At 49.9% G+C, this 23,688-nt stretch overlaps 1 protein-coding gene across 1 annotated transcript; it reads right to left on the reverse strand.

Moving 5' to 3' along the window:
- Nucleotides 1–1,627: 1,627 nt before the first annotated feature.
- Nucleotides 1,628–21,983, reverse strand: HRK (harakiri, BCL2 interacting protein). The gene is made up of 2 exons (XM_008004853.3): nt 21,514–21,983; nt 1,628–2,231 (listed from the first exon to the last, which is right to left on the reverse strand). The coding sequence occupies exon 1, from the start codon at nt 21,843–21,845 to the stop codon at nt 21,570–21,572; it is 276 nt and encodes a 91-aa protein (XP_008003044.1). The 5' UTR covers nt 21,846–21,983; the 3' UTR covers nt 1,628–2,231; nt 21,514–21,569.
- Between the last annotated feature and the right edge of the window lie 1,705 nt (nt 21,984–23,688).

A 23,688-nucleotide genomic window follows, 5' to 3' on the forward strand; every position in this document is an offset into this window, starting at 1 on the left:
TCATTGAAATCAAAATCACCCAAGATGCCAACCCCAGCATTTGGAGTTTGGATCCTCCAGGGGAAACATCAAAAGCCAGCAGGCAAGTCGGGGTTGAAAAAGGGATCCTCTCACCTTTCATCTTCTCCTGTGTCTACGTGGTCAGCATGCCCCCACTACGACCTTGAAGGTACAGCCTTAAAGAAGCAGAGAATTGTGATTGGGTACAACTGTGTAGTAATGGAAGCCTCTCCCCAGAAAACGGGGTGAGCTGGAAAGACCCTAGTCTGTGGCTAAGAAAGTGATTAAATAGAAGCAGAGACTGTATTTCATATTATTCTGATGAATTTGCCTTCTCCAAGTTCGTGGCTTGGTGGGAATATCGCCTGCTGCTCTCTGCAACCCCCAGCTAAGCGAGGGTCCCCTGCAAACATCAACTAGGGGGAGGGCATGAGTAATGAGGAGAAGCAGGTTCCCCCAAAATAAGCGTTTTTTTTTTTTTTTTTTTTTTTTTTGCCTTGCTGAGTTCAAAGCTGCGGGGTGGGGGAGACTTCCCTCACATTCAGCAGCCCTGGGGTTACATTTCTCTTTAAAGGGCTATTTAGGAAAACACAAGGAACAGATTTTAAAAAGAAGACAGAAAGAAATCCAGCTCCCAGCTTGCAGCAGCACTGAGAGGCTGTACATTCTAAAGGACCTGGTCATTTACAGCAAAGCCTATGGGGGGATAATTCCCATTTCAGCCACATCCACCTTAACAAACGTGTATCCCACTGCTGGCTTCTTAGAACTGGAGCGGTGTCTGCTAACCAGCCTGCTGGACCCTCTGTCTATAGGTACCAGGTGGTGACTTGCAAATCGAGCCTTGGAGAATGACTGTCCGAATCTGCAGGCTGACACCTCGCCACCTCGGCTTTGAAAATGGCGGTGTGTGGTATCCTGCACAGAGGAAGAATACGTGCTTATGTTGGATTTTTCGAAAATGAAAGCAAAAAATAATCACTGCTCCCTGAAGAGTCTTTGCAGCCAAGTCTCCGTCCAGCACACATCTTTTTTTTAGCCCTTCTAGAAACTTCTGAAAATAGTAGCTTATCCTTGGGGGGAAAAAAAATCAGACCTCTGTCAATCAGTGAGATGCTGGTGCATTTCATTGAAATGGCCCACTCCCTCCCCCAACGTCCCCTGGTTATAAATCATCTTTGACCAGAATGTAGCCATTTCTTGGCTCTTTAATCCATAAAACCTAAACCCTGAAATCCCCTTGGGGAGTGGAGGAGGCTGTGGGCTGAACTCCGAGGACACTTTTGTGGGGGTGGAGGAGATAGCAACCAAGTCATGCATGAGCTCAGCTTTCTGCCTCATAACCAGCAAGCCTCTCAATGCCATCCTCCCTCCTAGACCCCAAGGTTTGCTCCAGACCACCTCTGGATATTTGTCCCCACGTAGAGAAAGAGAAGAGACTCTCAAGTGGCACTTTGGCAACTTGTCCCTTAAAAAAAAAAAAAGAATCTGAAACAGCAAAATAGAAATCTCTCTTGTCCCCTGGCCTTCCAACAAGTCTGTCAAAAGAATACCACAGCAGCACCAGCAGGAACGCGCTTAGCACCAGCAAAATTTTAAGTGAAGCACCAGAGACACAAAAATCCCATTTCTCTCGACGTGACAGTGGGATCTAGCGATCGACCTAGGTAAGTACAGAGGGAGAGGCTAGGACAAGTCAAGAAATGGAGGCACCCCAGACTGCCCCTACACAATTGGCCCCAAGTCTTCACCTTTTTTTTTTTTTCTCCTATCATGCCTTTTGCACTGTTACCTCTTATTCCACCAGCATCTATCCCCAGGCAGTTGGCCGATGCTAGGGCTAATTCCCACCAGTCTTTGCAAACAGTTTCTAAGTATACAGCAGGCATCTCTCTTCTGGCGCCCCAGACATTACAGAATATCAAAGTTCACATCGCAAGGTGCAGAAAAGGAAGGCAACCACGTCCTCGACAAGGCATGCACTGATACGTAATATTCATATTTTTTTTATATATATAGAGCTGTATGTAAATAGCATTGGGGTGTCTGTTTCTGCAGCTGGATTTCCAAAGGGCTTCCCCAGTCCCATTCTGTGTTTCTACGATCGCTCCAGGCGCTGTCTTTACTCTCCACTTCCTTCTCGAAGTGCCAACCGCGGCCTTTCAAGCTCTGGGCTCCCCCTCTGGAAAACGGGAACCAGCTTTCTCCAAGGACACAGGGTTTTCACCAACCTGCAGAAATAAAGATTGGTATTTTGATCAGTGCAGCTGCTGGGGGTGACGTCAGTGCAGTGGGCCTCTGCACACTCAGCCCCGGATGTCGGGAGGGGGAGGGGGAGGGGAGAGCTACTGGATGCAAAGCTCTGGTTTTGGAGGAAGGATGCCTCAAAAGCTAGTCTTGGCACTCTTCCCCTTACCAGAGTCTCTGTCTATGTGGCAGCCATCCTCAAATAGACATTTGTGAGCGCACACACACTCCCCTCTCTGCTTTTAGACCTAGATATTTACGTAGTCATCTTCAGAGATTTTTTAAAAAAGAATCTAGAGACATATGAACTTTTTGCTTCTCCAAATTCAGAACAGGACCTTCCTCGATTCATTTCATAGATCCAGATTCAGGAGAGAGTTGTGGGATAGTCTCTGTTCTCTTCTGTTTGTTTGTCCGTTCATTCATCCATTCATTTCTTCCCAAATATGCCAAGTGCCATACTCGGGGCTACAGATTCAATGACATAATTCTTGCCCTTGAGGGGCTCAGAGCCAACAAGGAGATGGGAAGAAATGGATGACAGTCACATGTAAAGAGCATATGCAGGCTGGGCGCAGTGGCTCAAGCCTGTAATCCCAGCACTTTGGGAGGCCGAGACGGGCGGATCATGAGGTCAGGAGATCGAGACCATCCTGGGTAATACGGTGAAACCCCGTCTCTACTAAAAAATACAAAAAAAAAACTAGCCGGGCGAGGTGGCGGGCGCCTGTAGTCCTAGCTACATGGGAGGCTGAGGCAGGAGAATGGCGTAAACCCAAGAGGCGGAGCTTGCAGTGAGCTGAGATCCAGCTACTGCACTCCAGCCTGGGTGACAGAGCAAGACTCCGTCTCAAAAAAAAAAAAAAAAGAGCATATGCAATCTGGGGAAACGTGGTCTATGGGAGCCCAGGGGAGGCAGCTCATAAGGGAGACAAAGGAGACTCCTCAGAGAGAGTGGCAGGCCCCTGTTGACTATTGAAGAGTGCCAGGAAACGAACCAGGATAAGAAAATGAGGCATCCTAGGCAGGGCAGAAAAAACAGCCCATACCCAAGAGCATCCACAACAGAATGCACAAAATGTGTGCACAAATGCTCACGGCAGAATTATCCATAATAGCACAGTGTGGAAACAACCCAAATGTCCATCAACTGATGAATAAACAAAATGTGGTTTCCCCATACAATGGACTATTAGTCAGCCATCAAAAAAGAATGAAGTGTTGATACTTGAAGATGGATGAACCTTGAAGACATCATGCTAAGTCAAAGAAACCAGACAGAAAGGGACACATATTGTGTGATTCCATTTATATGAAATGTCCACAACAGGCAGATCTTCTGTGACAGAAAGGAGAACGGTGGTTGCCTAGGGCCAGGGCAGGTGGGAGGAATTGGGGAGTGGTGCTCATGGGCACAGGGTTTCTTTCAGGGAAATGAAAATATTCCAAAGTTGACTATGAAGATGGCTGAAAAATTCTATATATACTCCTCATCATTGACATGTACACCTTAAACAGGTAGGGTTGTTTATTTGTTTGTTTGTTTTTGAGACAAGGTCTCATTCTGTTGCCCAGGCTGGAGTGCAGTGGTGCGATCTCAGCTCACTGCAACCTCTGCCTCCTGGGTTCAAGCAACTCTCCTGCTTCAGCCTCCAAAATGGCTGGGACTATAGGTGCACGCCACCACGCCCATCTAATTTTTGTATTTTCAGTAGAGACTGAGTTTTGCCATGTTGGCCAGACTGGTCTTGAACTCCTGACTTCAAGTGATCCACCCACCTTGGCCTCCCAAAGTGCTGTGATTACAGGCATGAGCCACTGTGCCCGGACTTAAAAGGATAGGTTTGATGGCTATAAGTTAGCAGGGGAGATAAGAACATATCCCACTTTACTCTGAAGCAGGTGGCATAAGAACGAGCATGTGGGTAATACACACCAAGTGGTATACGAGTGGTATAGGAGGAGGGAGATCGCTTTATGACTTCTGGGTTTGAAAAAGTCTGAGATGTTGACTTGTATGTACCAGCTGGTACCCTTGACTTCTGGCTTCCTTCTGGGTTTGACCAACAGGAAAGGAGGCACTCATGGGAAAGTAAAATCAGATGTTTGTTCCCCAGTTCCCCGCCCGCTGGTCAGAGGTTGGCCACAGCCGCTGCCTGGACTCATGGTACAGTGACACCCTCCTGGGGACTCCAGGTCCCATTCCTTTCCCTGGAACCTTCAGGCCAGGGTGGGAACAGCTCCCCTCTATGGCCAAATCTAGGGTACTGCATTCACTCTCGCTGGTTTCCCAAACCCTGCCCACGCCTTTGCCGTTGAACCTTTCCTAAATTCTCCTCTGATGACTGAGTCTGGAGACACTATCTGCTGTTACTTGGGCCCTAGTGGATACATCTGACTGCATGAAAGAGATGAGTCATAAACACATGGACCCCACAGTCTACGTCAGCTGACAGTCACAAGGATCCAAATCAGTGACTTCAAACCTTTTGCTTTTTTTTTTTTTTTTTTTTTTTAAAGAAACTGGGTCTCGCTCTGCCACCCAGGCATGAGGGCGGTAGCGCCATCATAGCTCACTGCACCCTCGACCTTCTGAGCTCAAGCGATCCTCCCGCCTCAGCCTCTAGCTGGGACTACAGGCATGCACCACCACATCTGGCTAATTTATTATTTTTATTTTTTCTTTTACAGACAGGGTCTTGCTATGTTGCCCAGGCTGGCCTCAAGTAATCCTCCCACCTTGGCCTCCCAAAGTGCTAGGATTACAGGTGTGAGCCACCACGCCAGGCCAATTCCCCTTCTATCTCATGAGGGCACAAACACAGTAGGAGCTCTGCGTTATTATGCAGCCACTATATATTTTCTTAGAATATGGAATTAGAGTCCTCAATCAACTCAATTGATAAATACACTCAATTTAATGAAACCAGCTTTTGTAACCCCTAAACATCTCCGTTGGTGTCTACTCATAAATCTACAGAATGAAAGTCAGTGTAAACCTGCAGCATTAGCCTAAAATAATTATGCTGCTTTAAGCACAGGTGGGACAGAAGGAGAGCTAGGAACACTTAGTAAGTACCTACTATGCTACTGAGTGTGTGGACTTCGTGCTAAGCTTGGTTATCTGCACCAGATAAGGCCAGGTGCCTGCTTGAAATTTGCCTCTAGGCTTATAGGAAAGATTTGCCATGCCAGAGGACAGTACTGTAAATGACCAATATCCGGAGGTGAACCGACAGCCTAGAAGTCAGGATGGGGTTACAATCACTAGGGAAGCTTCAGAGTGGACCCGGGATTTGATTCATGAAATACCTTTGAAGAAATGTCCCTGTTTCCATTTTTCATCCACCACATGGATGGGGGAGGCAGGCAGAGAGGGAGAACTTGAACCCACAAGGTCCTGCCTCCCTGGGCTGCGGTGATGTTGTGCCGCTTTGGGCACGGAAGGTGAAAGCTGAGAACAGTGAACCCCATTGCAGCATTAGATGGGGCAAGAGGCTTATTCCCTTTTTCTGATGTCAGCAAAGAATTAGGACTCTTGGATTCCCTCCTAAGAGGCCCCCTCATTAAAAAAAATACCTTAGCCAGGCATGGTGGCTCCTGCCTATAATTCCAGCACTTTGGGAGGCCAAGGAGGCCAGAAGTTTGAGACTAGCCTGGGCAACATGGCAAAACCTCATCTCCGCTAAACATACAAAAAATAGCCAGGTGTGGTGGTGCACACCTGTAATCCCAGCTACTCAGGAGGCTGAGGCATGAGAATCTCTTGAACCCAGGAAGTGGCGATTGCAGTGAGCTAAGATCATGCCACTGCACTCCATCCTGGGCAACAGAGCCAGACCCTGTCTCAATAAGTAAATAAATAAATAAATAAAATTTTAAAAATACCTTTTTTGCCCTTGCTATTTGCACAAATGATAAGTTACAAATTCAAACAGTGGAGAATAATATAAAAACAAAAGGAAAGCCCCTTCAACCCAACCCTTAAGCCCCACTCCCTTTCCCAAAGGCAGCCGGTGTCACCGGCTGGTTGTGCAGCCTCCCAGAGTATTTTCTGTGCATTTGTAGACGCCATGTCTCTTTTTTATTCTTTTCCTACCATTATGTTCCGAGAGCCCAGTACAATGCCCAGCATATAGTAGGTGTCTAATTCATTATCTGTTGAGGAGGGTAAATAAGTGACGAACGAATAAAGATGACAGGCTGGGTGTGGTGGCTCACGACTGTAATCCCAGCACTTTGGGTGGCCGAGACAGGTGGATCACTTGAGGTCAGGAGTTTGAGACCAGCCTGGCCAACATGATGAAACCCCATCTCTACTAGAAATACAAAAATTAGCCGGGTGCAGTGGCACACACCTGTAATCCCAGCTAGTCAGGAGGCTGAGACAGGAGAATCACTTAAACCCAGGAGGCAGAGGTTGCAGTGAACTGAGGTGGCACCACTGCACTCCAGCCTTGGAGACAGAGCAGGACTCCATCTCAAAAAAAAAAAAAAAAAAAAAAAAAAGGAGTTTATCAGATCCTCCATCTTTGGTTTCAGCAGGTTGATTCTGACCAAGGAGTTTCAATGGTACCAATAGTCCTAGTCCCTAAGACTTGAAGGAAGGGCTGGGCATGGTGGCATGTGCCCCTAATCTCTGCTACTCAGGTGGCTGAGGCAGGAGGATTGCTTGAGCCCAGGAGTTCGAGACCAGCCTGGGCAATATAGCAAGACCCTGTCTCAAAAAAAAAAAAAAAAAACTTGGAGGAGAAGCTCTCCATGCAGAATCCTCTTGCAAAGAAGATTGCTCCGGTCCACATTATCCCTTAAATCTCCATCTGTAGAGTTCAGGTAGGAAGCTGGGCGCACAGGAGGCTGTGGAAAGGAAGCTGAAAAGATGGCTAGGTTGTGATGTGTGAGGAAGGAAGAGGTCACTTGGCAGCCTCTGGAAGAAATATTTGCTCTCCTTGGCCCAGCCTTCTTCTATCAGTGAACAGTTATCAATGCCATCAGCTACTAGATACTGATTATCTAAAGTCTATGAAGAGAGATCTGAGCTCCTACCCACTAGGAAGTTATGGCAGGTGGACCTTGGAAGCCCAGTTCACTTGACTTTCAGAAGGGTAAGCAGTGAGAGTTGGGAAGTGGCTCAGCTCAGCACAGAATCAACACCAAAACAAACAAACAAACAAACAAAAATACAGATTCTTCTCAAAGCAAACTGGGGCCTACAAGACAACGTTGCCCATGGCCCATGGCCCCCATGTTATACTATGCACATTCTTGGACCTAACAATTTCACCTTCAGGAACTTCACTTTTTCTTTGCAGAGGTGTCCAAATGTGAATGTTCCCTGCCATGCACGGTGGCTCACACCTGTAATCCCAGCACTTTGGGAGGCCAAAATGGCAGGATCACTTGAGCCCAGGAGTTCCAGACCAGCCTGAGCCACAAAATGAGACTCCATCTGCACACATGCAAATTTTTTTCTTTTTTGAGATAGAATTTCACAATTATTGCCCAGGCTGGAGTGCAATGGCGCAGTCTTGGCTCACTGCAACCTCTGCCACCCTGGTTCAAGCTATTCTCCTGCCTCAGTCTCCCGAGTAGCTGGGATTACAGGCATGCATCACCATGCCCGGCTAATTTTTTTGTATTTTTAGTAGAGATGGAGTTTCACCAGGTTGGCCAGGCTGGTCTCGAACTCCTGACCTCAGGTGATCCACCTGCCTTGGCCTCCCAAAGTGCTGGGATTACAGGCATGAGCCACTGCACCTGGCCACAAAAAAATTTTAATTAGCCAAGTGTGGTGGTGCACGTCTATAGTCCCAGCTACTCAGGAAGCTGAGGTAGGAAGATCACATAAGCTCAGGAGTTTGAAGTTACAGTGGGCTATGATCATGCCACTGCATGTCAGCCTGGGTGACACAGAAAGACCCTGTTTCTAAAACAACAAAGAAAGTTCCTAACAATCTTGTTTACCCTACCAGAAAACAGGAAACAATGCAAATGTTCCCAAGGAAGTGACCATATAAGGAAACCCTGGTTCATCCAAGCAACAGAACATCATGCAGCCATTAAAAAGGATGAGGAAAACCTTTGTGTGTTGACATGGGAAGATCTCAACCACCTATTTTTAGTGAGGAAAAAGCAGGTTACAAAACAGCATGAACAGTATGAGCTCATGTATTTAAAATAGGATGCGTGTGTGGGTGTATATGCATCAAGGGAAGAGCATGGGGGCTCCCTGAAATCAGGGGTCACGAACTGAAATGCACTGGACCCAGTAAAGGTACCCAGGAGGGGCTGGGGACACTGGAGTGTGTTTGTCCTTTCTAAAGGGGTTTCTGACACTCATCTCCAGCCTGCTTCTGCCACATTGTTAGATCTTTTCATTTTTCAAGAAAAATTGGAAATACAGGCTTCTACCTGAAAATGCCTGATTTTTTTTTTTTTTTTTGGATGGGGTCTCACTTTGTTCCCCAGGCTGGTCTCGAACTGCTGGGCTCAAGTGATCCTCCTGCCCCAGCTTCCTGAGCAATGGGCACTACAGGCACATGCCACCATGCCTGCCTAAAATGCCTGACTTTTAAGTGTTGGGGGAAAACCCACGCAGGTCAAACAGAACTCAACTGCAAGCCAAATTCAGCTAGGAGACCACCCATTTTCACCCCTGCCTGAGATACTCAGACACTCCTACTATCACCTGGCATTTAAGTTCGCCTCATCTTAACCCTCAGTAGCTATCTCTGGGCCCCAGGTTCGCCACTGTACAATGAGGGAGATGGGTTAGATGTCTCTAATGTCCTGTCTGGCTCTGGCTATGTTTCCAGAACACAGACCCTTTTGGCTCACAGATCTTTTGAGAATTGGATCCAAACTATGTTTTCTGTCCCAAGTAGGGGGAAGTAGAAGAGGAGGATGAAATCAGCCAGTGTTATTAGCTTAATTACTGGGTGTTCACAAATTTCCTGAGGCCTCCCCTACATTCATTCATTCATGCATTCATTCATTCACCAGTTAGTGAATGCCACCATGCCCGGGTGCTGGGATACAGTAATGGGCAATATAGGCATGGTGGTTTGCATCTTTCTGGGACCTGAAGGCCAGTGTTGCCTGGGCTGGAAAGTCCTGGTCTAGTGGTTCTCCCAGCCCTGTCAGAGTGGCCTAAGTAGGCCCTTGGTGAGTCCCAGGTTGGGGAAGGTAGGATTAAAGCAGATAGCAACTGCCCTAAGCAAAAGGCTCAGAAAGTTCTGAGACCTCCCACCCATACCACAAAGATGGGCCTGTGGACTAAACTTTTTCTTTTTTTTTTTTCCAAAGACAGGGTCTTGCTATGTTGCCCAGGCTGGAGTGCAGTGGCACAATCACTGCAGACTTGACCTCCTGGGCTCAAGCGATCCTCCCACCTCAGCCTCTTGAGTAGCTGGGACTATGGGTGTGTGCCACAATACCTGGCTAATTTTTGTTGTTCTCGTTGTTTGTTTGTTTTTAAATAGAGGTGGGATTTCGCCATGTTGGTCAGGCTGGTCTTGAACTCCTGGCCTCAAGTGCTCTACCCACCTCGGTCCCCCAAAGTGCTGGGATTACAGGTGTGAGCCACCGCACCCAGACTATGGACTCCATTTTACACCAAATAAGAACAACATATATCATAGGCTGTCATTCACCATTTTCGGAACACCAGTGACATGCCTTGTACTGCGCTGGAGTAGATTATAGCGTGCTTCCTTCACGCTAGGAGCTCATTACGGAGGTAAAACAGCATTGGTTCTCCCAGCCACTCACACACGGGGGGGCTGAATCTGTGCCAGCCGCTTAATACATAGTGCTCCTCCAGTGCAGATGCTATTATTCTTCCCAGTTTACAGATGAGGAGACCAAGGCTCAGAAGGTAATGGGATCGGCCTAAGGTCACACAACTGGCAAATGGGAGATGGCGAAAGTTATCTGAAAGTCGGCCTGACTCCAAAATTCATGTCCCTTTCCATGAAGCTTCCCTGCCTCAGCATAAAGTATTGGTGAGGAAGATAAACAGTTACCAGGGTTAAATTTTCTGAATCAAGTCTTAGGCTTTTTGGTCTGCCAACAGTCTCAAATATTCTAAGTCTGAGCCATCTTTGAAAAATGGTACTTTGGCCGGGTGTGGTGGCTCACACCTGTAATCCCAGCACTCTGGGAGGCCAAGGCAGGCATATTTGGATCACCTGAGGTCAGGAGTTCGAGCACCAACCTGGCCAACATGGTGAAACCCCTTCTCTACTAAAAATACAAAAATTAGCTGGGCGTGGTGGTGGGCACCTTGTAATCCCACCTACTAGGGAGGCTGAGGCAGAAGAATCGCTTGAACCTGGGAGCAGGGGTTGCAGTGAGCCAAGATCGTGCCACTGTGCTCCAGCCTGGGCAACAGAGCGAGACTCTGTCTTAAACAAAAACAAAACGAGAAAATGATACGTCTTCTTGGATCCATTCCAGTAACTCTGACACATCCTCTCTCCTGGAAGACCTCCCTCTCCACCCACGCAAGCCACTTTGTCTTAGTTCCTCCAGCATCAGTATGTTCACATTTTACAGGGTTTATTAGGTACCATGCGGTAGCTCCAACATTATTAGATGAACATGATTCCTGCCCCCAGGATGACAGGTACAGCCAGGCAGACAGAGAAGCTTTCCAGATTAGTGACATTGTTGAGACTGGGAACTTTTCCCTGAAGTGGGGACAGGCATGCTAGGCGTCACCCACACTCCCACACTGGCTAAAGGTGTGGTCCATGAAGAAAAGTCCACAGCAAGGCAACAGAGATTCATCTGAGGCCAGTCACAGCCAGCTCAAGAGCCGACACTTGACATATAAAGGCCAGTGACATGGGCTGGGCCCAGTGGCTCACGCTTGGAATCTCAGCACTTTGGAAGGCTAAGGCAGAAAGAAACACTGCTTGAGCCCAGGAGTTCCAGACCAGACTGGGCAACATGGCGAGACCCCATCTCTAAAAAAATAAAATAAAAAATTAGTGGCATACACCAGTAGTCTCAGCTACTGGAGAGGCAAAGGTGGGAGGATCACTTGAGCCCAGGTCGAGAGTGCAGTGAGCCCTGATTGCGCCACTGCACCCCAGCCTAGGCAACAGAGAGACCCTGTCTCAAATAAAGAAAGGCCAATGACACGAATGAGACATGGGAGCCAACGGCAGTGTTTGCAGATCTTGACCACATGATTTTATGCTCTAGATGGCCTTTATAATACAAGAATGCTCACTATGTTTTTTGTTTGTTTGTTTTGAGACAGAGTCTCGCTCTGTCACTCAGGCTGGAGTGCAATGGCGTGATCTCAGCTCACTGCAACCTCTGCCTCCTGGGTTCAAGCGATTCTCATGCCTCAGCCTCCCAAGTAACTGGGATTACAGGCACGCACCACCACACCCAGCTAATTTTTGTTTTTGTTTTGTAGAGGCGGGGTTTCACCATGTTGGCCAGGCTAGTCTTAAACTCCTGACCTCAGAAGCTCTACCCACCTTGGTCCCCTAAAGTGCTGGGATTACAGGAGTGAGACACCACGCCCAGCCAAAAGAATGCTAAATATGTTTTGATATCAAAGTTCCATTTGAGAGCATTAAATTTTTTTTTTTTTTTTTAGACGGAGTTTCTTTTTGTCACCCAGGCTGAAGTGCAGTGGCACAATCTCGGCTCACTGCAACCTCCACCTCCCAGATTCAAAGTGATTCTCTTGCCTCAGCCTCCCCAGTAGCTGGGACTACAGGCGTGTACCACCACACCAGGCTAATTTGTTTCTATTTTTAGTAGAGATGGGGTTTCACCATGTTGGTCAGGCTGGTCTCGAACTCCTGACCTCAAATGATCCACCCACCTCGGCCTACCAAAGTGCTGGGATTACAGGCGTGAGCCACCGTGCCTGGCCAAAAAAAAAAAATTACTTTTTATTTTTTTTGAGACAGGGTCTTGCTGTGTCGCCCAGGCTGGAGTGCGGTGGCATGATCACAGCTCACTGCAGCCTCAACCTCCCTAGGTTCAAGTGATCCTCCTGTCTCAGCCTCCCGAGTAGCGGGACTACAGGTGCACGCCACCAAGCTTGGCTAATTTTTCCTTTTTCTTTCTTTAGATTGGAGCTCACTTTGTTGCCCAGGCTGGTATCAAACTCCTGGCTTCAAGCAATCCTCTCACCTGCGAGCATTAAAAAAAATTTTTTAACTAGTTTTTTTTCTTTTTTTCTCTGAGATGAAGGTCTCACTCTGCTGTCTGCCCAGGTTGGAGTACAGTGGTGTAATTGTAGCTAACTGCAGCTTTGAACTCCTGGGCTCAAGTGATCCTGCACTATTCCTTCACCATGATGGATGCGGAATGTAAATGATGGACTAACCAAATAAAGCAATACTAATCAACTTCTAAGTGTGGTGGCTCACGCCTGTAATCCCAGCACTTTGGGAGGCCAAGGTGAGCAGATCACAAGGTCAGCAGTTTGAGACCAGGATGCCCAATGTAGTGAAACCCCGTCTCTACTAAAAAATACAAAAATTAGGCCAGGTGTGGTGACAGGCACCTGTAATCCCAGCTACTTGGGAGGCTGAGGCAGGAGAATCTCTTGAACCCGGGAGGTGGAGGTTGCAGTGAGCCAAATCGCACCACTGCACTCCAGCCCAGGCAACAGTGTGGGACTCCATCTCAAAAAAAAAAAAAAAAGAAAGAAATGTCTCATAGAAAAATACTAAAAGGTTGAACAAATGCCTGTGATATATGGAAAAGATCAGGTTACAGATCATATATTTAGAGTGATTCCATGTGTTAAAGTACCCATCCAGCCAGGCATGGTAGTGCACACCTATGATCCCAACACTTTGGGAAACCAAGGCAGGAGGTCTTGAGCTCAGGAGTTCAAGACCAGCCTGGGCAACATAGCAAAACCCTGTCTCTACAAAAAATACAAAAATTAGCCAGGTGTGGTGGCATGCACCTGTAGTCTCAGCTACTTGGAAGACTGGGGCGGGAGAGTCACTTGAGCCCAGGAGGCTGAGGCTGCAGTGAGCTATGCTCCTGCCACTGCACTCCAGCCTGGGTGACAGAGTAAGACCCTGTCTCAAAAAAAACAGAAAGAGAGAGAGAGAGAGAGAGACAGACAGACAGACAGACAGACAGGAGGAAGGAAGGAAGGAAGGAAGGAAGGAAGGAAGGAAGGAAGGAAGGAAGGAAGGAAGGAAGGAAGGAAGGAAGGAGGGAGGGAAATAAAAAAAGAGAAAGAAAGGAAGAAAGGAAGGAAAGAAAGAGAAACGGAGGAAAGAAAGAAAATCATATGACGAAAGGGTCAAATCTAATGCAACGGAAAGGTAGAAAGGCTTAGAAGCTGTCTGGTCTTTACATGGGAAAGGACTGTAATCTTTTGCTACTCAGACCTTCTGCTCAAAGCTGAACCTCCTATCTCCAGAGGCAAGACTCTAATTTGCATTCTTTCTTTCTTTTCTTTTCTTTTTTTTTTTTTTTTTTTGAGACAGGGACTCATTGTGTCACCCAGGATGGAGTGCAGTGGCACAATCACAGCTCACTGCAGCGACAAAGTCCTGGGCTCAAGCAATCATCCCGCCTCAGCCTCCCCAGTAGCTGGGACTACAGGTGCATGCCACCACGCCTGGCTACAATTTTCTTTTATTCAGCATTTTCCAAATAGTTGCCAATGAACTATTTGCAATATTTTTTGTCATCAAGAAAACGTTATTTATTTTTCTGAGACAGGGTCGCATTCTGTTGCCCAGCCTGGACGCAGTGGTACGACTGCAGCTCACTACAGCCTCAGCCTCCTGGGTTCAGCAATCCTCCCATCTCAGCCTCCCGAGTAGTTGGCAACACAGGTGTGGACCACCATACCTCACTAATTTGTTATTTTATGTAGAGATGGGGTCTCACTATGTTGCCCAGGCTAGTCTCAAGTTCCTGGGCTCAAGCAGTCTTCCCACCTCAGCATCCTCAAGTGCTGGCATTACAGGCATGGGCCACCACATCCAGCTACTTTTTTAAAAAAGGAATATTATATCAAGTTTCCCAGAGCAATTAAATTCCACCCTGCCCAAGTCTCTGGCCCATGGAGCAAAGGTTCAGTGTGGGAAAGCTCTGCGGGAAGCAGCCATCTTGGATAAGCCAGTTGCCTCCCCACAGGAAGAGGAAGGAGCTTTCTCCTTGCCTGGCCAACCAGAGTCATAAAAGGGTACATCTTATTGATGTGGGCTAAATCAGAAATCCCCCACCCAACAGCAGGGGTACCAGTTTAGGGCAGGAAAGGAAGAGGGGAGCCACTGCTGAGTTGGATGGTGAGAGTTCTAAGGCTGATGGAGACCCAATCGATGCCCTAAGGGTAATGGAGACCCAATCGATGCCCACAGTGTTCCCCTGGCACTGAGGGGGGTGGGTGTGAGTGAGTTGGTTCAGGGATCACGACCTCTCAGACCTTGGCAGGAGGTGAACTGGTTTACTTCTACTAAGAGGCGAGGACAGGGGCAGAGCCTCGGTCTCCTGTCTCTGAGAGAGTCTGGGGTCACCTGAGGGCTGCGGTTGGGACTCGTTCATTTCTGCATCCCCGGCCAGCCCCGGCACCAAGCTACACCGCTTGTTTCTCTTTCCTGAAATGTACTATGCAGTCTCACCTCCAGGCCACCGGACTTGCTCTCTCTCTTCCCAAAACACCTTTCTTGAATGTCTTCATATGGCTGGCTCCTTTGTGTCATTCAAATCTGCTATTCCCCTGGTTCCTCTTCAAAGTGGCCTTCCTTCCCTCATCACCACAGGTGAGGAGTCCCTGGGGCACTCTTTATTGTGTTACCTTTGTGTATTACCTTCGGGGCCCTGAGCACTTTCTGAAATTATCTCTGTGTTAGACTGCATAATCCAAAGGTGGCCACTATAATGTCTCCCATTCCCCATGCTATTCCAGAACCTCACCACTCCCCCATGAGGTGGAGTCTAATTCCGCCCCACCTTGAATCTGCATCAGCTTCTGACTTCTAACCAAAGTGACTTCGGAACTGGGTCAGAAAAAGCAAAGCAGCTTCCACCTAGTTCCCCAGGATACTTGCTTTTGGGGCTCCCAGTCATTGTGTCAGAATCCAGCTGCCATGCTGTGAGGAAGCCCAAGCCACACGAAGAGGCTGAGTATAGCTGCTCCCATTAACAGCCCCAGCTGACTCCCAGTATTAACAGCCAGACATGTAAATAAGGTTGCTTCCCCACCCATGACTCCAGTCCTCAGCCATCCTGGAGCAGAGACAAGTCACCCCCACTACTCCCTGACCAAATTCCTCACCCATAGAATGTGTGAGCATAGTCAAATATGTCAGCCTCCCATATAGGTGGGTTCCACATCCAAGGATTCAATGAGCCTCAGATCAAAACTATTGGAAAAAAATAAAATTAAAAAATAACAATTTTTAAAAATACACATAAAAACAATACAGTATAATTATTTACATAGCATTTACATTGTATTGGGTATTACAAGTAATCTGGAGATGATTTAAAGCACACAGTGTGTGGGTTACATGCAAACACTACACCATTTCATATCAAGGACTTGGCATCCTTGGATTTTGGGATCCAAGATGGGATCCTGGAATCACTTCCCCCCAGAGACAGAGGGATGGCTCTAGTTGTTTGAAGCAATATTTAGTAGTTTTGGAGTAATTTGTTACACAGAAGTAGTAACAAGAACAATATTTACTTATTGTCTGTCTCTTCCCACTAAAATGTGGGCTCCATGAAAGCAGGGAACTCTACCTCTTGGTCCTTCCTGTAGCCGCAGTACCCTATACACAGAAGATACTCAATAATTAGCAGTTGTATAAGTGGAAGAACCTGAATTTGGGAAACAATAGTGACTATGTTGCATAGTTTCTTTTTTTAATTTTTTTTTTTGTGACTGAGTCTCACTTATTCTGTTGCCCAGGCTGGAGTACAGTGGCATGATCTCGGCTCACTGCATCCTCCGCCTCCTGGGTTCATGCAATTTTCCTGCCTCAGCCTCCCGAGTAGCTGAATACAGGCACACACCATCATGCCTGGCTAATTTTTGTATTTTTAGTGGAGACAGGGTTTCACTACATTGGCCAGGCAGGTCTCAAACTGCTGACCTCAAGTGATCCACCCGCCTCAGCCTCTCAAAGTGCTGGGATTACAGGTGTAAGCCAGCGTACCTGGCTGATGTTGCATAGTTTCTGATTCATTTAACAAAGCACATAGTTATTGTACACCTACTATGTGACAAGCAAGTTGCCAGGGACTAGGGACACTGTGGGTTAGCTTTCTGTTCCTGTGAAATCCTATCACCGGGACACTAGTGAGGACCACCAAAGAAACAGAAGCCCCCTCCCCACCTCTCGTTATCTGCCTGTCTAAAAGGCTGACTTTTCAAAAACTCGAGTTATGATTGCCAAATCCAGCCAGCCCACATCTGGGGGTATATTTAATTATTCCCAGGTGTGGCTCTTTTCCATCCACAGCTCAGTCACTTGTACTCTGGCCTCTCACTAGGCGAGCGGATGACTCCAGACAGGGACCATGTGGCAGGAAGGCTGCCTGGTCCTGCACATCTGGCCCCTTCCCGGGGGGTTCCTCCCCAACAGCTGTCCTCCTCGGGCTCCCTCGCCAAGCAGAAGGCCAAGCTTTCAAGCTCTAAAAGTAATTCTGGCAGGGGTGCTGCGGGCCGGGAGGGAGGCCTGCGGGATGCTCCTCCAGGTTTAACCACTTAATCCCCAAAGTACCTGCCAAGAACCAGTTAGCAAGTCTGGTTGGCGGGCCAGGCCGTCATTAATTCATTAAAGCAGGCTCCCGCTGGTCCATTCTCTTCCTTGCCACTGACCACGTCGCCTTATGGGCCTGCAGAGTCCCCCTCTCTCCCCTTCCCCTGCTCCCAAGGCAGGATTCTACCCAGCCCTGGCCTCGACTCCCAGGCAGATTCTTCGGCTCCATTCTCTCTCCCTCCCTGCCCCCTCCGCAGGCACGCTTCTCCCTCCCCCCTCCCACGCCTCCGCCAGCCAGCGCTCACCATAAAGCGTCTTTTGTTCCCTCTCTCCTGTATCTTTGAGTATTGACTGGTTAAATCATACCCGTCCTCCTCCCGGCCTCCCCAGCCTCAGAGGAGCCTCCCCTGGGGCTCTGGAAGAAAGGGAATTGCGCTTGTGCAGGAATTCACTGTGCGCCAACCCGGTCTGCTTACTGCCCCTATCTCCTCTTCCCCTGCAAGTCATGGGGTGGGGGGCGCTGTGTGACTTCAAAGACAGAAGCTCCAATTCCACTGGGGATCACTTAGGTGGATGCTCTCTGCCTCGGCTTCCCCTTTGAAATAAAAGGAATGGCACTGACCATTTCATGACATCCTCTGTTGAGTGAAGTTAACAGACAGACACTACACTGCACTTTTTTTTTTTTTTTTTTTTTTGAGACAGAGTCTCACTCTGTCACCTAGGCTGGAGTGCAGTGGTGTGATCTCAGCTTGCTGCAACCTCTGCCTTTGGGACTCAAGTGATCCTCCCACCTCAGCCTCCCAAGTAGCTGAGACTACAGATGCACACCATGCTATTTTTTTTTTTTGGTACAGACAAGGTTTCACCATGTAGCCCAGGCTGGTCTTCAACTCCTGGACTCAAGTGATCCGCCCACCTTGGCCTCCCAAAGTGCTGGGATTACAGGATGGAACCACTGGCCCAGCCTGCACTGGACACTTTCAATGAATATTCTCTTATCATTCTCCCAATAACCCTGGAAGGATACAGCTCCAGTTTACAGATAAAGGTGCAGAGGTAATGGTTCTTTCTCAAGGTCATGCTGTCAGCAAGTGGCTGGGCGCTTAAGAGTCTCTCAACCATTATTCTCTCCTGACCCTTCTGGCACTGATTTCCCAGGAGGGCAGGTAGGAGTGGTGTGGAATGGCCAGCAATAATAATGGTAAAATGTTGACTACCTTGGGAAAGAATGATAGTAAATGCACTATAATAATCATGGTAGCTCACATGTATATCCACTGTTCTAGAACTTTCCATGTATGAATTCATTTAACCCTCTTAATAATGTGCCTATACATTAAGTACTATTATTGTCCCCATTTTACATATGGGAAAACTGAGTCTTGGGTTTTTGTTTCTGTTTATTTTTTTTAAAGGATGACTTCTGAGAAAAGTATTGCTGGCTCGCAGTAAAGACTCAAAACAAGCATACTGGATACACACACACACACACACACACACGTGTTTTAAATTATTATTGAGATGGAGTCTCGCTCTGTCACCCAGGCTGGAGTGCAGTGGTGTGATCTCGGCTCTTCTTGGCTGACTTCTTGGCTGACTGCAACCTCCGCCTCCTGGGTTCAAGCGATTCTCCTGCCTCAGCCTCCTGAGTAGCTGAGATTACAGGTGTGCACAATCACACCCAGCTAATATTTGTATTTTTAGTAGAGTTGGGGTTTCACCACGTTTGCCATGCTGGTCTCAAACTCCTGACCTAAGGTGATCCGCCTGCCTCGGCCTACCAAAGTGCTGGGATTACAGGGGTGAGCCACGCTGCCTGGCCTGTATGTAGAAAATATTGATTCTGCATATAGCTGAGCACACCCTTAAAACCTACGGGAATTGAAAGTGGTAGCTCCTACCCTATATGGCTGGCACAGGCCTCCCTCAAACACCTAAGGTACAGCTATGAACATTCCCCTTTCTCTATTAGGGTAGGGAAAGTGGAGAGCACCCCATATCCAGCATAGAACACAACAAACTATTTTCCTCCAGTGAATTTTCTTTCCCTTCTACTTAACTTACCAGAGCTGAGAAAAAACGGGTTTCCCCAAATTAAACCAAAAGCACAATAAAGGCCGGAGCTGCTGGTATTCTGAGGTCAGAGGTAGGCTGCAGAGAGAGAACTTCATCCGGGCCAGTGCAGGGAGCCCGAGCACGGGGGAACCCGGCCTGGGAGCGCAGGAAGGCAGGTGGTGAGTAATTCTCCGGGTGTCCCGAGGGTATGAGGGGCGGCGCTGGAGGGAAACCGGGCGGGGCATCCTGAGGTCAGGGTGCCGGAGGCTGCAGAACCCTGGAGGGGACGCCCGGGCGGGACAAGGCAGGTAGGAGAAGAACCCAGAGGTGTGGGAAGAGGGTGTCTCAGAGTCAGGGCGCAGCACGGGAATAACTGTGGGGTAGAAGCCGGGGTGGGGGGGGCGGAAATAAACTCCACGGAGACCATAACCTGCTGCTGCCCTCCCAACACCGATGCAAAACAGCGAAACTCCTGGCCGACGCCCTCCCCTGCAGCGCAGGCCCCAGTTATCCAACTCCTCCCCCGCGCTCCGGCGCAGAGCGGCGCACTCTGCCCGCCCCTCCCGCAGCCTCCCCCTCCAGGCCCCGGGAGCGGTCCCACCCCTGACACTCACACACCGGTAAACGGGAACACAGTCAGGCTCCTGCCCGGAGTTCTCCGCCTCCCGGGAGGGTGCACCCGACATCCCGCACGCCTGGTCCCAGGAGGGGAGCGCTTATCCAGTCTCCTGGACAACAGAACCAGAGAAAGACGTGTCCCAGCCCTCTCCACAGTGCTATTTGATTTTACTCCCTTCCTCTCTTTCCTTCTCATTCACTTTTCAATTGTCTTGCAACTTGTTTTCCAGGCAGTTTCTCTTTTTCTCTATCCTCCCCAAACTTCTTGTCCCTCCCCATCTCGTCGCCTGTTTTTTCTCTCCCTCTTCACCCACTTTTTTTTCTGCCTCTTCCCAAATTCCACGCTTTGGACTTCGCGTCTGTCGCTCAACTTCCTTTTTCTGCTCCCGGCGATACATCTAAAATGTTTTTCCCGTCCCTGGAACTGGGCAGCCTCAGCCTGACCCCTTTCAGTCGCGGGAGCCCCCAGCCGCTCCAACAGGAGAGGGAGAAGGCGGGGAGAAGTGGATGGGACCCCCGGCGCCCGGGAGCCGAGCGGAGAGCGCCCCGAAGTGCGCACTTCTCTTTGCCAGCGCCCGGGCTGCGCGGGCCCACGCGACATCTGTCGCCTGCGGTCCCGGCTCACACCCCGCGCACCCCCGCAGCTCCCTGGGCGCTGCCACCCCCCACGCTCCGGCTGCCGCCTTTCCCCGCGGGCGCAGACGCTCGGGCCTCGCCTTCAGGCGCCGCTCCAACTTCCCAGGGTGTCTGCGGCGCGCGGCGGTGCTCGGCGGCGGGGACCCAATGGCGGCTGGCTATGTCACCTTTGATATTCACCTTCCGGCCCTAGACTCATCTATGGTGGGCTCAGCCAGATTCTCCCTCATTTTCTGCAGCGCTCCTCGCTACTCCAGGATCCAGAGTAGTAAGACGATGCTTACACTGTGCGCTTCCTCAAAGCGCCTAGCACAGTGCCAGGCGCACAGCTAGGGCACAATAATTCCCCCACCCCAAGAACCTAGTATCTTCCTCCCACTGATACCAACCACACTAGGCGCTCAATACCCACTTCCCGTCCTAAGTTCTCAAAGCATTACCCCCCTAAACAGTGCCCAGCACCCCGAAGGAGCTCAATAAATGTTCCTTCCTTAAGGCTTCCCATTGGAGTTTGCCTGAAAGCCTTCTATTCCAGCCCACTCCGAAGGCGTCTCCTTCCCATTGCAGCTACAACCGTCTGGAGAGAAGGAAGCCAAACTCCTTAAACAGGACACCTCACTGGAGAAGGAGCGACGCTGGCAGGGCAGAAGAAAACTGCAAATGCGCGGAGCTCGGGAAGAAAGATTGGGCCAGCCAGAAACCTGGAAGGGGAGGAAGTCTCGAGATGCGCTTGGGGTGCCAGAGAATGGGGATCAGAGATTGGAGAAGTGACATTTAGGGAGAAGAGGTTGGGAGCAAAGGTGATGGAGACGGTGGCGACTCAGGAACAGCAAGAGGTTTGGAAGGGGACCGAGGACCTTTCTTGGCACTGCGATAGACTTTAAGTATTTGGCGTGGCTTACAACTACATTCTCATCGCAGGCACACTTTTTATTTGCATTGTGTGTTTATTTGTGGGGCTGGTGGGGATTATGGAGGTTGAAGTCCTCCTCAAGCCACCGAGCTATAAGTGAGTAGCAAGATGCGCTTAAGGACTCGGAGAGATAGGGGCAGAAATGGTGGACCTGACACTTGGAAGGAAAGACTGGGGACTGGGTAGGAGAGGGGGGCCGGAGATGCTTGCAAGAGAAAAGAACGGAGGAAGAAGAAGGGAAGAGAAAAAGGCCAAACTTGCCACTCTCCCGCTCCCGGGCCAGTGCCCAGCTGCCGCGCCCTGGCTCTCGGTCGCTCGCTCGCGTACCTGTTGCTTGCTCCGGCTGGGTCTCGGCTCCGGCCCCACCAAGAAGCCCCGCGTTTCTACAAGTTCCGCCTGCCGAGCAGCCAGGCCGCCAGCGCCGCCACCTGCGCGGCCGCGCACAGCCAGGGCCAGTAGGTGGGGAGCGCGCCGGGCGCCGGCGCCCTCCGGCTCCGCGCGCGGCGCCGCCACATGGTGCGCTGGTGCAGCTCGTCGCCAAGCGCCTTGAGCCGGGCGGCGGTGAGCTGCGCGGCGGACGAGCGCAGCCCCAAGCGACCCGCGCTGCAGGCGCACACGGCCGGGGGGCCGCGGCCGCGGTGCAGGGGGCACGGGCACATGACCGCTGGCCTCGCTCCCGCCCCGCGCTCGGGCCGCCCCTCGCCTCCTCTCCCTCCGGCCTCTGCGCCCGCTACCGCCGCGCTCCAGCCGCCGGGGGCCTCCCCTGGACACCAAGTTTCTCCTTGTGTTGTGCGTTTGTTGTGCTGACGGCGCTATTATTAATTAAAGTGTCACATGGTGGAGGGGGGCGGGGAGGGGGGTTACATCATCCGGCCCCCGGGGGTGGGGGGGGGGCTGCAGGCAGAAGAAACCGAGAGGTAACTTTTAACCCTAGCGGCGCCGGCAGCGAGGGGGCGCGAGGTTTGGGAGACCCGGAGCGTGGCGCGGGGCGACGCGAGAAGGCGCCCCGCAGCGGAGGTCCCGGGCTTTGGGGGTCTCAGGGGACCCCTGCGGAGGCGAGGAGCGCGAGGGAAGGTTGTTCTCCTTCCCCTTTTCCTGAATTCAGCTCGAGTTCCGATTTGGCGAGGGAAGAAGGCTTGTTTGCCGTTTTGGATGAAGCTGATACTGAATTCGGCTGCATTATTCAAAAATATTCCGAGGCTGTTGTTTTGTTTGGGGGAGGTGGGTGGATTCAAAATCTTACGGAAGAGCCAGATTACACCTAACTTGCCTCGTTTCAGGTCTGACTTGGCACCTGTAGGCATTTAGCCTGACCCTAACGCGGCCCCAGCGCCTGGCTAGAAACCCTGACGTAGGCGTGATAGGGGGCTGAATGTGTCGGTCCTGAGCTCGCGAGGGGCGTGGATGGAGGCATTCTCGCTGCCCAGCACCCACACCCAAAAGACCCTCACAAGGGGTTTTCTAAAGGGAAACTTCTTGTCTGCTTTCTTTGTGAATATTATTTTCCTGATGGGGTTACAGTTTTCTGCGACGATCCCAATTTAATGCGCAGTGAATACCCTAAGGAGTCGGCGAGAGGAGGGGCGCGGGGGACTTTAATTCCTCCTTTTTCAACCCGACAGCCACTCCTGTGCACCTCCAGACTGGAGCGTCTGGAGTTGTCACAGCCAGTGACGGTTCAGATGGGCTGGGCGGCTCTCAGCATTCTGTGGGGGGAGAATGAAACCTGCGATCTTAAATCGACTGGGATTCAGACAACTTTAGGATTCAGACGATCGGAATGAGTCCAGAGGTGGCTCCAAGTTGGGAGTCTGGAACCTGCTGAGGAAGCTTCCATTCTTTCTTTCCCATCGCAGAGTATAACCAAGATTCTTCAAGTCTGTGAACTTAGTTTTGGTCTGAACTGATCAGGAGGAGAAATGTCCCTTTTGGCCTGCAGCGTGGTGAAATGACAACAAAGTCAGGGGTCAGAGCTCACAACACTATGTGATTCTGGCGGCCTTTCCCCTCACCCAGCTCCAATTATCCTAGGCTTCATAATGGCCAAGACTTACTGCGCACCTTCTATGTCTGGTACCTGTAGGCTTTGGGCGCTCTTGCCTCTGCTGCCTAAAGGTAAATCTCCCAACTATTCTACATGCAATTACTATAATATTTCAAAGATGAGGAAGCTGAGGCACAGGTAGATGAGGCCTCTTGCCCTAGCTCACAGAGTAGCTAAGAATGAAACCGGCATCTGAACTAGGGCAGTATGCCGCAGGCTCTAAGCTCTTAACCACGGTTTTATACTGCCCCCTGTAATCTGGGAATAATAATACCTCCATCCCAGGATTGGGGCAGAGATTAAATGAGAGAAGTGTGTGCCAAGCACCTGGCACGCAGTGGGCCCTGGATAGACCTTAGTTCCCTTTGCTTCTGGCCAGAACCACTTCCCATTCTCCTGGGACTCACCTCCTTAATCCCCCTTAGTCTTTGCAGAGGGGACCTGATCCACTGCCCGGG

Source organism: Chlorocebus sabaeus, chromosome 11 (genome assembly GCF_047675955.1).
Source record: "Chlorocebus sabaeus isolate Y175 chromosome 11, mChlSab1.0.hap1, whole genome shotgun sequence".
NCBI classification, from domain to species: Eukaryota; Metazoa; Chordata; class Mammalia; order Primates; family Cercopithecidae; genus Chlorocebus; species Chlorocebus sabaeus.

Bases quoted from the DNA above. Each gene is read 5' to 3' on its own strand.
- HRK (XM_008004853.3), bottom strand. From the start codon at position 21,845: ATGTGCCCGTGCCCCCTGCACCGCGGCCGCGGCCCCCCGGCCGTGTGC.